Source organism: Phaenicophaeus curvirostris, chromosome 13 (genome assembly GCF_032191515.1).
Source record: "Phaenicophaeus curvirostris isolate KB17595 chromosome 13, BPBGC_Pcur_1.0, whole genome shotgun sequence".
NCBI classification, from domain to species: domain Eukaryota; kingdom Metazoa; phylum Chordata; class Aves; order Cuculiformes; family Cuculidae; genus Phaenicophaeus; species Phaenicophaeus curvirostris.
In genome coordinates, this window is record NC_091404.1 from 14,773,060 (window position 1) to 14,787,946 (window position 14,887).

At 42.1% G+C, this 14,887-nt stretch overlaps 1 protein-coding gene across 2 annotated transcripts in view; it reads right to left on the bottom strand.

Moving 5' to 3' along the window:
• Nucleotides 1–14,628, bottom strand: part of MAP7D3 (MAP7 domain containing 3) — a 43,483-nt gene extending 28,855 nt beyond the window's left edge. For both annotated transcript variants that reach the window (XM_069867744.1, XM_069867745.1), the window contains exon 1: nucleotides 14,483–14,628. In XM_069867744.1, coding sequence (XP_069723845.1) covers nucleotides 14,483–14,555 — 73 coding nt within the window. In that variant the 5' untranslated portion in view covers nucleotides 14,556–14,628. The remainder of the gene's footprint in view (nucleotides 1–14,482) is intronic.
• Nucleotides 14,629–14,887: the final 259 nt, after the last annotated feature.

Consider the following 14,887-nt stretch of genomic DNA (forward strand, 5'->3'; position numbering starts at 1 on the left):
ATTTCAGATCTGGAACAACTTCTCTTTGTAAAACAATAGTTACAAACCCTTATGTTTTACAGCATGTAGCAAAGCACTATAGAGTTTAAAAAAAAAAAAAGGCAAATATCAAACTTATTTAGTAAGTTTGCCAAAGTATTGGTTTTGTTATTAGAAAAGTTGTAGGTCTGACTGACACTTAATAAAACCTCTTTGCTACCCCACATATATTTGTGGGCTGAACACATATATGTCATAGCTAATTAGCATTGGCACAATCAGATACCGAGCAGGGAAAAGTTTATGAAGACCTTTCCTTATTTCATGATGTGAAACAAAGGGGATTAGCTGCATAAAGTAAACTATTAAGGAAAGCTTACAAAGTAACTATAAAATTGGATCTTCAAAAATAAGTTTTAAATATAAATTACACTCTAAAACGGTAATTTGAGCATTTGTGCAGAGACCCATTCACCTTATTCAAGTTTCACCAAGGTGAGTACAGGGAACTGTAGGGCTGTGACTCCCAGTTACTCATACAGAAATGAAATGCTAGCAAGGTTAATTTTGCTAAATCATGAAACCCGTTAAGAAGCCAGGGAGGGTAATTTACTGTATCACTTTCCACAGATTTTCTTTATTTTGCTATCGCTTTCACTTTACCTAATCACCTTTAAGGGTGTCAATGTGAAGCATTACAGGGAACGCAGGCAGGGCAAGCTGTAAGACAGCATTACCCCATTTTCCTGCTCAGCTTTGAACAGGAATGTCCTTCCACCAGTGACACCTTGTTCTCACCTTGACTTACAGACACAGGGAAATCAATCTGATTCCTACAGAGAAGGCGAGCTTTGGCAGAAACAAGAGAACACACTATGCAGTCAGCCAAACACAAGAAAGTTGACGCCTGTTTTAAACAGAAAAGGCAGTCTACAAAAGTAATGCGTGACCTGCCGTGATTACAACCGCAACACGAAGGATGAGTGCTAGAATTTGGTGTTATACCTTAAAAAAGACGATGACGGCTTTGCTCAGGCTTCCCTTTAACAGAGTAGTGCAGAATGCAAAGGAGGAAGGAAGAGTCTCCCTCTTCTCCATGCATTGCCATGACAACTAGTTGTGTCATGGAAATAACCCTTCCCAAGGCTGTGCCCAAGAACAATCACCTCAAAGTGTTTAATCCCATGTGATGTCAGTGATAAATGCCGATTACAATACTTATTCAGCAACTCTAAATTGTCACCCGCAGCTGTTGCCACGTCTTGAATTCATTTTTCATTGCCGCACCAAACAAAAGTCTTCCTCACTTCCACCCATACGTCTCCGAGTCTCCTTTCAAGCAAGTCAGGGACCAGATACGCTGCGACACGGTGAGATTACCAATGGGCAAAGAGAACGGCTGAAAAAGGGCTCACTGTAAATTCACTGTGTAGACCAAAAGTCAGTCAAAAAGCTCACTTTTTACACTGTCGTGTGGATGGGGATCTAGCTCAAAAATTCACCAAGTGGAGAACAACAAAATCATATATTCTAGTGGAACGTGTCCCTGCCCAAAGCAGAGAGGCTGGAACTAGATCATCTTTAAGGTCCCTTCCAACCCAAACTATTCTATGATTCTATGTATCCTCAATACAATTAGATGTTAAACAGCCTGAGGAAAGCCACCCTACTGCAGGTTCTTCCGAGGGCAAAAATACACAGCTAGGGTCTTTATATCCAACGACACCTCTGTAGATCACAGAGGCAGAAAGACAGTAAGACAGAAACCCAGTTGCATCTTTTTCTTCCCCAGAAGCAAGGGAGGACAGACAGGAGGGAAAGGAGCCCAACAGAATAACCTCACTCTACACCAGGTTTGGTGAACACCAACAGTGGAATTTTTCCTCAATGCTCAGAAACTTTAAGCATCCAAATATCTGTAATGAAATTACAGTAAGAAGCAAGCTGCAATTTAAATTGGTACAATATTAATCTTATTTTACTCACTTAAGTATTTAATTATTAGAAATCTTGCTGAGCAAACCAGTCACAATGGATGTAAGGGATTATACATTTGTTTGTTTATTTATTTTAAAATAAACAAACACTTGAGTAATGTACATGATTAGAAGGCACTAATTTAAAAAAAAATGTGTCATATCTGCAAAGCAATTAGTCAGTTCATCTTGATTAATTAGTTAAGGTTGCAAAAAATTACTTGAGGTTCTATCAAACAGGAAAGTGGGTTACAGAAATGGTACAGCTTGCAAAGGACACAGAGGTGAAAACAGTCTAGAAATACTCAGCCAAAGGATTTTGTATGTCCGTTGTATTTACATTTACTGCTTCAATGTTCATTATTTGCATAGAAACAAGGTACTTACAGATTTGTAAGCAGCAGAGTTAGAGGCAGCAGGAGCGCACCTTCACGGTACGGAGAAACAAGCCATTTCACTAACAGAAACTTCAAATAAAAAGTGAACTGGGTATTTGAACAAAAGATTATTAAAAGAGGAACCGCCACCACATTAGATGCATCCCCAGCACGTGAGCTGAACTCCCCCAAGTCTCAGGTCAACAGACAAGATTTACAACCCTTGTAAATTTTATGGAACGTTTACAGTAACAAACTGTAACTTTCAAAATCCACATCCTACTAAAGCAAGAGGAAAAAACCTGCATACTGTTTTAGTCTGCAACCCTTAAGAAAAGACAGATTTTATTTTGCTTTAACATGATAAAGGAAATTGTGATTTTTAATGCATTACTTAAATATACTTAGGTATGGATGCCTATAGTTTCTAGCCTAGTTTTCCACAATGAATGCAGCAGTTTGCTATGGAGCAAAGCTTCACTGAAAAGAATTTTCTACAAAATCTAACTATCTCTGTAAAATCAGCCTATCATTTCTGTAATTAATGAGGATACTCCAGAACGGGAAACCAGTTAACAACCATTACACCATAACCTGCATCACACGCTGCGTTACTGGGACGTGCCTTCATGGACATATTCAGCAAACTCCCTGGAGAAGAAAAATTCTCTTAGGAGCAAATTAAATCTCAGTTCTGTCCTGAGCTTCTCCTCTCACAGTACAGGCTTTCACAACTATAACTTGTGACCAGCATAACGTGTGTGCTTATTTTGTGTGCTTATTTTAGAGCAGCCTACCTTTAAATAATTTATCTAAAATTAATAAAGTACAAGCCACACACTCGTGGCCAATAATATTTGCATTCATGCATAATGGTTGGACTCGATGATTCGGTGGGTCTCTTCCAACCTGGTTATTCTATGATTCTATGATAATAAAATAGGGCTATTTGGAAGACAAAATGGTGAGGTATTTTGGGAAGCAGTTTTCCTTCTGCACCCTTGTCACCGCTTAGCACTATGTGTCTGGCCAAGCGTAGCGTGGACAAACCAAACCAATGGAAGCACCAGGAACCAGCTGCTACAGGAGGCAACGTGCCAGATGAAGCCGACTCCTTTTTCACCTTCCAGCTCACGATCCCGCTAAGCGGGCAGGTACGGTGGGGCCTCCCTTGCACCGAGCAGGACAGCGCTACTCTCCACTGATCAGATTTCCAATATGCCCTGAAGAGACCGGTGCTAAAAATAAAACTTCATTTCTATTTCCATCCTTGCACAGAGTTAATACCCTTGGCTCTTGCCAAGGCTGTCAAAGGACCCACACAGTTGCTGTATTTAGTAAACCTCATTAGTGACTGAAGCGGCTCCCTCCCTTTACCTAGTGAGGTTCAAGGTTTCCATCCCATCGCCTCTCCTGCTATCTTTGACCCAGCCGGACGCTGCAAACCAAAGATACTTGCTGGGAAGTTCAAATTTGCTTTATGTGTTGCTTATTGGCTTCTTGTTACCTGTTTTAAACTCGCTCTTCCCTTCCTGTGCAGAACCAGAACAGAGAGCAGAAAGTGCTGGCTTTCACAACAATCCTCCTGGCTCTTATGATTTAATGACTCATTATGCAAAGCACACAAACAAAAAAATTCCAGGATAAGCCTTTGAAACGAAAGTTGAGAGATCTCCTGAGTGTTAAGCATTGCTATGAATCACAACATTTTCATATAATTTTAAAGCAGGTAACAAGAAGGCAATAACCAACACAAAATAAAACAAATTTGAACTTCCCAGCAAGTATCTTTGGTTTCATAACAAACTGTCTAATCTGAAATATGCCAGTTTTGTCTTGCTGCTGCACTTCAGGCACCTACTGTTTGTCTAGAGGACAGTCATCCTTTTCAGTAACATCCTTTTTCTTTCCTTAATTTTTGTATGTGCTTTCAGGAAAGCTGGGGGAAGTCAGCATTCAAGTTTGAGATTTCTACTCATTAATTAACACAGGTTAAGACAAACAGATACAAAATCATGTGTTAGATGCTTTAAAAATTGAGTATTTGGTTTACACCATTACTTCTTGTTTAAAGGACACCAGAAGAAGGCTGCGCCCTCACAAACAGGCAAACAACACAGAGAGTTTCTAAGGAGGAACAGAAAAGCCCTCTCTGCATGCATTCATCTCGTCCCTGCTTTTCCCCCTTCTGTCTCACTGCAATGATCCTCACATCCCATCTTGGGGCTGCGAGGACTGACAAGCCCCACAACCAAACGCGTGAGCCTCTCTGTAGGCACCTTCTGACGGACCAGCTGGAAGGCAGATGGTTCTCCTGTTTTGTCTGGGCAGCCACCAGATGGGAAGCACGCAGATCTCCAGAAAGCAGCGCGCGCCGTCTCTCAGATTCTGTAGGCCAGAAGAGCTCCCTGTTGTCTTATCCTTATTCCTGACTCTATTTGCACACTTTCATTCTAGTTTTATTCCCTGCATGGGATACCTATTTTATTACCTACGTACCTTCCTCCCCTTAAGTCCATTTCTGCAGCTAATTCTCTACAACAATCTGGTTTTCTTCTCAACATTCAAGGCAGCTTAGGATGATTTCTTCAGTTCACCACAAGTATCAATTCCACTGGAAAACTCTTGACACAAGCATCCCTCTGTAGTACTCGAATTAGCAGCTCCACAAGTAAGTATTTGAGAAATATTTGCAAGAATATAAGTTTTTACTTTTTCTTAAACATCCACATTCAGGATAAGGGCTTGAAACATTAAAAAAAATTCACACCACAAACGAAAAAACTACAAAGATACAGTTGAAGCATTCTCACAGGCATGTTGCTGTATTTTTTCAGCTGATGGCACACTCGGAGAGGCACCGGGAAGGCTGCTGGAGTAATTTGTGGGTTGATCTCTGTATACTTTTCCCTGGAGGAAGCACACAATCTAAATCAAACTTGAATGTAATAAAAGCATAGATCACGGAATCAAAATTTGTCCTTAAAAGACTTCCCACAGCCAGAGATGCTACAAATATAGCATTGCCTGAAAGCCACATCAGGTGTGTCCAAAGGCTCGTGACACGTCTCCAACAGAGGTCTTACCAATTCCTGCTACTGCCTATATTCTCTTATTTTAATCTTGCTCACACTTCTCAGCTAAGAGTTACGCTTCTCTTTACTTAATGAGAAAAGCAACCACCATCACAACACTTAAGGAGGACAAAGAGACGTCATCAGCTCTTGCAGAAGCCATCAGAAGGTTGGTAAGCAGCACTGCCTGTACCGCGCACACAGGGCTGAAAACCTAAATCCACCTCCTTCTCTGAAAAAGACACACGGCTTCACAATCTGGGGCTCTTTATTAGTAAGGTATGTTGTTATTTGTCATTTGAAAGAAATGAAATTAAACCACAGTAAATATTCTCAGTCACTCACTGGCTTTCTCTTGCCTTCACTTTCCCCTATGCCACACTCACTTCCCCATGGTTCCTCCTCACCTTCCCAAAGCTGAAAAGCCTTCGCGTTCTCCATGATCCATATATCTTTTTTTTTTTAACCAACACCATTTTTCACCATCTCCTTTGATATAACATGATCTGCACAAAAAGGCCCTCCCAAAGCTGACATCTCTCCAATTTCCACATTCCTAACACCGCAAGCTTTAATGCAACTCTCAGAATTTCCCTGTTCTACCTGGCATTAGTTATTAATCTGTTTACTGCATTGTGCTTATCAAGCTTATCTGCACAATGACCTCTTTGGAGCTGATGATTTCTGCATGAAGGATACACAAGCCTTACACTCCCAACTGTGTTCTTTAGGAAGCAGCCATGCATTGTTGTCTTTGCTGTCCAGGAGCACAGTCTGAGTAAGACACAGCCATAGGGAAGGCAGAGGTTTGGAGAGGCTGGAGAGCTCATTGTATTTCTCAGTGAAACAGCAAGGCACTAAGGTGCTTGTTCTCTGTAAGATTCTACACCAGAATACATTAAGGCTTCATTTCAGCTGCAAAGAAAATATTTCTTCACAGTTTCTGTGGGTTTGCAACTACAAACTTTTCTCATCAACTGCAAAACAAACAGAAATTGCTTTCATCCACCTTGAGTGATTTATTTTAAAGATACAGTAAACACTGACTGCAATGCTGATGCAATAAACTATGGCTAAAAGTCCCTTGTGAACCTTTCCAAGCGTAACCAAAATCAGTACTTACCTGTTCCTGCGCAGTGGAAATTTCAAAGTATCTTGATACACTCAACTAAAACGAAATCAGTTATAATAAATATGTCCTTAATTAAGTTCAAGGGATTCATTGTGAAAGTCAGTAGTTATGTGACATCCATGAAACGCGTATATATAGGTGTATACAGATTAAATGCTCTAAACGTGACAGAATTAGACACAGCTTTAACAGGTACAGAAGAACGAGAAAGGTAAAACATTGGAGTTTTAAACAGAGTGGAAGATTATTAGTACCCACTCTGCTGTCCAGACAGTTTTCTTTCTTTAATAACACTTTCTAATGCCTCGGGTTCCTAGAGTACCTTAGGAAAAAAATAAAAAAAAGGTTAACATGTTTTGTCCCTCTCATTGGACTGGCTTTACAGATGTCACAGCAGTTCCACTTCTGCTCTGAGCAGTTTAGTTCCTGCTGTAATTCTAGCTGAAGCGTTGGTCAAAGGCAGGCAGGCACCCATCAGCTCCGCTTCACTCCTCCAGCTCTGGAGGTGGCCTTTACCTGACTCCTGTTCACACTCCTGCACAGCCACTGCAAAATGTCACTTCAAGACAAACTTCTGCTCTCTTCTCCTCTTTTACATCAATGGGTAAAACATTACCCGTCGCGTTATTTCTTACTTTTGTATTGCACCGTCTCTAACACTGGAAATCAGCTAACTTCTGCCTACTGCTTCCCCCTTTCCTGAGCAGTCTGGCTTCTTCTGCTTGCTGGAAGCATGTTCTTGCAAATGCTTTTGTCCTCTTGTTTGCAGGCTGGCTGTTGTTCAGTACACCCAGCTCAAACAATGCCAGCAAAGAACACAGCCTAGCACTACAAGTCACAACGGACTTGAGACAAACCCTGTGAAAACACCATTTTGAGCTTTCTTCACACAGAAGGATAATAGCTCCATTACATGACAGAATGAAAACTATTGCTTTTGCCTTTCACACTTGATGAATTTCTTATGGCAACTTTGGAGCTCATTCAAACACCATCTCTGGTGCAGAAGAAAAGGGTGGCATTTATCCCCACGGGACCAACCTCCAGCCTCACATCAAATCACTCGGTCCAGCCGTGCATCATGACAGAGCTGGAAGACCGAGACAGCTCTGCAGCATGTTTAACACGGCAAACCCATGGTCTATAGCCAACTCTGTAGTGCCAAATGTAAAAGGAATGAAAAACCTAAATGACAGAAAAATGAAAGCTCCAAGGCATTCCACTACACATAATGTAAGACCCCAGCAAAGTAACTATGAATCAGTCCCTGCCCCGAAGAGCGTAAGAATGGGAAACAAAAAATGACAAGTGGGTGTAAAAAAACCCAAGCAGGATAAAAGGCCGGAAGAGACCAACAAACAAACAAACTCCATTTTTGCTTAATTCTTTACCTAGTGGTAGAAAATCTTTCAGAGATATCTGAAAGTGACTGAGGTGACACTAGCTCATCTGGTCTGGAGACAACCATGCTGAGTTGTGAATGTCCAGAACACAACTTACACATCGCTGAGCAGCAAAATGATGTTCCTTTAAGAAATTATCTTAGTAAAACTAAGCATAATGAATAAACGTATTCTATTAAATTATATTCTTTAAGTATAAAGATCCCTACAGGATTTCTGCATTCTTGTAGTCAATCCCTCTTGGTCTTGGGAGAGGGATTTGGAAGCTTTAAATTGCTTGCCCAGAGAAGGAGACTCAAAGGCCACTTTGCTCCCTCCCAAGATTCAGGTCAGTGCATGTGAACAGCAGAGGGTGCCTGTAAATTAAAAGCCAACAGTATTTTGAAAGTTCCCTGGGAATTCTGAATGCAAAAAACACTATGAGGAAAGACAGAGGTACTCCCAGCACAGCTAGCGGTACCTGTTTCTTCAAAGGCAACTTCAGCTGTGTATCCTCTTCCTAGCAAGCAGAAGTTCAAAACTAAATGGAAAATGAAAACAATTTAAAAGAAAGCAAATGTGAAGCAACCTGGCCAGCCTTCCTCAAAAGCAAACACTTGTGTCTGTCTAAGCACAGTGAACAGCACAGGCACACAGGGCAGCTGAGGCTTCTCCTTCTAACAAAAACACATCCAGCAGTGTTTGATTTTTCTTCCATGAAGTTAATCACCAGCATCTAGAACAGTTTTAATTACTGGCCGGGCATGAGCAAATACATTGAAAGCATCTCATCAATCACGAATTACCTCGTTGTAAGTTGCATAATTGGAAGCTAAATGGTGCTAATTTATTTGTGGTAGATCAGAAATTTGAAGCCTCTAGTTTGTTTTTAAAATATCACAAGTCATCTGATAAGTCATATTGAGAGAAGTCATTAAAATCACATGCTCAGAATTTTATTTGACTGCCAGCATATCCAATTATTTAATCAAGTATAGAGACAGCAGCACTTGATATCCCTTACCATCACAACTAACCCAGAGTATTTCTTCCATTTATCTCACTGCAACCCAGTGTTTTTCTTCTTAACTCATTACTTTTAAGAACTAGGAATTAATAATAGCATATCAGTACTTTAAATATTCTTATTTGCTTTCTTTTTGAAAACCACAAGTGTATTAAGAAGCAGCAGTTCTTAATTTCAGTCACATATCGAGGCTGTACAGTTAGGGACAGTAAAAGCCACAGTACCTCTGGGCTTTCACCAATAAAGCTGTGATTCTGGCATGTCAGTGTTTATTAGTTCCATCTGAATTTAAGTGTGGAATCCAATTTTATCTTTTGTAATTTCAACACATTAAGAAATACGCAAAGAATGGAACATTCTGTAGCAGAAATTTCCAAAACTACGCTGTTTATTCCTATGGCTTTGAGGGGTTTTTTGTTTTTGGATTTCTTTCTTGAATGCATTTGGAGAAATCTCAAGAATTTGAAGTTTTAAATTAGAATAAAACCTTTTTTATAAACCACTTGGAACTGGAACTAATCTTCAAAATGTTAAGTACCTAATACATAGTATAGATCTTTATGAATCAGCATTAAATTATCCCTACTGTGTACTATTGCATTTCCATGAACAAGAAGAAAATGAAATTAAGGCACACAGCCATTCCAATTACATTAAGTTCTCAACCTGACTTGGGAATGTTCCCTCTCTCCACTGAGATCTACATAAAATCCAATTTCTGTGAAGTTCTTTGCATTTACCATTCTGGCACTCTGTAAAGCAGTGCAACTACTATTTCCACGCAGGGAAAGAAGGATGGAAGCACAGAAAAACCTTAAAAGATCTCCCGAGTTATCAGTAATCTGACAAAACAAGAAGCTGAGGCCAGACCTAGCGAATGCCAGTTGAATGTCCCACTCACTGGGCCACGTTTCTCCACAGATGGGACCTGGACAAGTCACTCGTACAAACACCATCAAGACAACAACTGAACACTGAAGATGCTTTTACTGTACCACCCTCATGCTATCAAAACCCTGGCAAAGGAATAGGTTCCTTGTCTTGCAGCCTCCCAGACAAGTTTTGAAGCCCACCTCTATTCACAACCACTCTGTGCAACCCAAAGGCTTCTATGGATCCAAATTCAAAAGTAAATTCTCCCTCTTGCAGCAGGCAGCTCTGATATAGAGGTGCATTCATCGGTTGTCTGGCTGACAGACACTTCTGGACCCCAAATCGTTTTCTCTAGACAGCACTCACCAGCTTCTGTTGTAGGACTTGACCACCAAGAATCTGCCAAGGAGCACTTCTACAGGTGTTGGTATGAACTTGGGTTCTTAAGTTACATTTTATAACCATTACCTAGAGACCAGACACACCTGTTTGTGTTCCCAACTCTTGTTTGAGCAATGAAGTTTCACTATTAGTTATCCACACAGCCTTTTTTTCAAGCCAGTTCTGTGTATACACGTTTGGTAAAGAAGCTACCAGGAGCTTTGCTCCAAGCAAGACAGACAAAGCCAGATGGTGTCACTTATATAGTAGAAACAACTGATGACACGGAATGAAGCTGTTATTTTATTAGACAACTTCCGACCAAACTGGGCTTGGCCACGTAGGCCATGGGAATTATGCCTGCAGCTAGATCTGTTGAAAAAGACACTTTATTTTTGTCCCATGTCCTCAGACAGGGATCCCAAAAGATCATCTAGATCTTGGAAAGGAAAATACACACATAGCATTTTAATATACTGTTTTGAACAACCCTCAGTGATTCAATACTTTATGAAAATCCTAGCAACAGTGAAGCCAAGGACTGGCAAAAGCAAATACACGTGCTCTACCTCTCAGGATGGGAGATTTGAGTATTTCAGTGAAAATGAAGATAAAACATTAAGTGTAGGCTACAACAGCTTAAATTATATCAATTTTTATTCTGATTACCCACACCACTCAAGAAAACACTCACTTACTGAGTAAGCCACAAGCAACTGACCATTACCCTCTTCTCAAATCTTAACAAGCTCAGCAGTGCTTATGGTATTAGAACAGGAGCCAAAGTTCCTCTTCAGCCCTGAAGGATGACAGCAGCAAGCATGGATCACCAGGATGGAGTAAGAAACTACCATTTTTGCACTGCTGCATCACAGCATATAATCACAATTCATTCCTCATTTTAAGTGACGTTAATGCATCACAAATAAAAATGTTGTTGTAGCAAATTCTGTTTGTTGTCTACCTAAAAAAAAATATGATTAGATAAGTGTGTAAGGGCTGAAAATTATTACCAAGGAATCACAGAACTGACACAGCAAGCATAATCTGGCATGCAGAATCTTTATTACAGCCTCAATACTAGCTTGAATTGGCAAGGAAAAGATTCTCCTTAAACTTACCACATTGGTAGGAAAGTTAGCAACAAGCGTCACCATGGGATTCTACACTTTCAAGGACTAAAATGATTAACAAGTCTCAATCAGCCACAGAACAAACCAGTACCAAGAGGCTGGTAACAGAGTTGGAAGCAAGGAAAAAGAACACAGCAGTGCCTTGAAATAATGACCTGCAAGAGAAACCTATTCAAAAGGTTTCTATACGAAACTTATATACACGTCCTAGCTGGACTACCAGAAGGAGCTGTGGTTTCTCAGCAAGATGCTGCCAATTTTTATTTATTGGCCTTAATTGTGAGATTCCCGACCACAAGCTCTTTGGCAAAGGACTGGAGGTACTCACAGCACAGTATTTGTTCTGTATATACATCTTCTCCAGATTGATTAAGACTGTGAAGCACATAATTGCTTGCAGACCAGCAGAAACTGGGAGTAAGTTTTCTAGTTTGCAGGTATTTTGTCACTGAGAAGTTCCCCACGAAGTCAACTGAGTTTAGAAAGGCAGAAATTTATGTTCCTCTCCAAATCTGCCAAACAGTAGAATGGTACAGAACAAGGCTCCTCCTCTGTTTTTTTTTTTTCCTCTACATCTTTCCAAAACAGCTGCAGTATCAGGCTTGATTGCTGCTTACAACTTCACCAAACAGCAGCAAATACAGTGGCAGTTATCTTTCAAATTCCGCTGTTACCCACTGGATTGTGAGGATGATTTCTAAACACCATCTGCTTTCCCCAGAGAGCGAGGGAGTGCCACTGACAAGACAGGAGCAGAACTGCAGTGCTCTGACACGACTGCTTCAGTTCACATTTGCAATGAGTTCATCTGCTAGCACGTAACTGAACTAGAAACGCATTCGATGTAAATGGAAGTTTAGATTCTGGTTCAGTGACTTCTACCCCCTCAAGGAAAAAAAAAATCAAGGTCTAGCCTTTCCAGGATATAGCGAGGGAGTTTGTTTCTGGTTTTTTTTAAACATGATGTGCATATTAGAACATGTGCATGTCTAAAGGGAGATGGAGCTTCCTGGCTCAAAGAACATTTTGCCTCTGGTTTTGGGACCAAATCTAGGTCATGACAGCAGTCAGCAACTCTGAGTGCCCTCTGCTTTAGAAAAACTTAAGAGCCACAGTTCAGCAGCATCAGCAGTTCTAGCTGTGAGGATAAGGATCAAATAGATACGGTCTGTGCAGGTGAGAAGCTCTATCTTTTGGCAGATAGTTATCTCCTTTGGCGCAACAGATTGTCTTAGTATTGAATGAGAAAGGCAAAGTAATTAAACAATATTTCTGATATCAACACACTGAAGAAAGATTGCCAGAGGAGAACTGTGCATTCAGGACCTTTTGCCAGCAACCTCCTCTATTACATTACACAGGTACCTCGAAAACAATCAAGCAACACGCTGTCAAGTGTAGATTCTGCACATAGTTCAGGTTTGTTAGTTTAGATCAAACCGAGAATCACAGAGTATCTCAAGTTGGAAAGGACCCATAAGGATCATCGAATACAACTCTCTGTTCCTCACAGGACTAATATAAAACTAAACGATATTGCTAAATATATATAGCAGTGGAGATACTGCAAGAGTCATTGGTATGTAGAATAAGGAATCATACTCCCAGTCCTTACTAAAAGGAGACAAGACGGTTGTATTTTTTTCCAGTCTGGCTTTCATTGGATGCGTTTTGCTTTTCCCCCATCTCCACTTCATCAAATCTTTTATTCATTGCAGCTTACCACTATCATTGCAAATAAAAGCTTATAGAGTGAAGATTAATATACCTAGATCATGCTTTCTTTTTATAACAGGTAAAAATGCATATTTAGACTTTATGGTTTGCTCATCTGACTTCAGTCACTACTGAAAACTTACTGTTCCCTAATAATACATGAAAATGTCAGGTAGTGGTTTAGCTATCTCTGGTCCTTGAGTGATTTTTGAATTATGGTTCTATTTAAGAAACGTGTGTATTACAACCACACTTTCTGAAGCCATTATTTAACTTAAAAAATACAAAATTAGGAAAGAGATAATTTATAAGTCTGAGATAAGAAATTGTTTACTTTTTCTAATGGCTCACTCACAAAGCTAAGAAATTACACTTGAGACATACAGCACACATACAGAATGCACATCTACACTTTACGTGCACATCTACCCTTTATCCAGTAGCATTTATAAATACTTTATTTTGTTTCTCTTACAGATGTTTCTGAGACATAATTTGGAAAGACAGGAATGTTGTTCTTACTTCAGAACTCTGGCCACGTTTGCAGCAGGTGCTGCAGGTAAATTACAAGAAGTGAAATTTAGCTTAGAACGTTCCCCACACATGCAGAATATGAAATTATGCTTGGAATACACGTAAGACGCAGGATATGAAATGATGCTTGGAACACACATCATGCATACAGAATATGAAATTACACCTGGAACACGCATCACACATACAAGATATGAAATCACACTTGGAACATACATCACACACAGAATATTAAATTAGATTTGGAACACACATCGCATACAGAATACGCAATGATGCTTGGAACACACATCACACACACAGGGTATGAAATTATGCTTTGAAACCACACACACAACACTCATTTTGGAGTGTAAAATCACTTAGGGACTTGAGTATAAATACACTCCAAGACAAAACCCACGCAGAGTTTCTTCAGCCCTCTGAAGACACGTCAAAAAAAAAAGCGAAAAACAATAAAACCCCAAGCCTTTTATCCAATCCCCATCAGTGCCACAGCAGCCGCCAGCGCGGGGCGGGGGGTCCGGGGGCTGGGCGGAACCAACCGCCCCGCACCCGCAGCAGCGCCCGAGCCCCGGGGCGAGGAACCCCGCAGGACACCCCCACCCCAACCCCGCACCCGCTGCCCGCGAGCGCCCGCCAAGGACCCCCCCCGCGCTGCGCCCGCTGCGCTGCCTGCACGCGCCCCGCCAGGAGCCCCCCCAGCACCCGCCCCGCGCAGATCCTCCCCCCCGCAGGCACCTCGCCAGGACAGCCCCCCCGCTGCCCGCGCGCGCCCCGAAGGACCCCCCCCACACACACACTTCCCTCAAGCGGGGCAGCAGCACCCGCCTCGCCCCGCGGACACAAAGCGCGGCGGCCCCGGGGCGCCCCCACTTCCCTCCCCGCCCGTTCTCACCCATCTGCTCCCGCAGCCCCTTCAAGGAGGAGGAAGAGCAGCCCGGGGGGGGCACGTCGCCGCTCTCCGCCATCTTCCGTGCCGCCGGGCGGAGGGGCCGCGCGCAAGGCCGCGCTCTGCGCAGGCTCCGCCGCTTGGCGGGGGAGGGGGGAGAGCAGAGAGCGGGGAGAGGGCGGTGATGGCAGCGCCGCCCCCGGCTCCGCCCGCTCCTTGCACCGCCCGGGCTTGGGGTCGGGCGGCGGAGGCGGCGGCGGGAGCGGGAGCGGAGACCTCTCCGCCTGCCGCCCGGAACGGCGAACGCCCGCGGGAGGGCGGAGCGGCGGGGCCTGAGAGGAAAGATGCTTTTTTTTTGTCCCCTGGTCTTGAAACGGGTTTCCCAAAAGACTATTTAGATCCTGGAAAGGA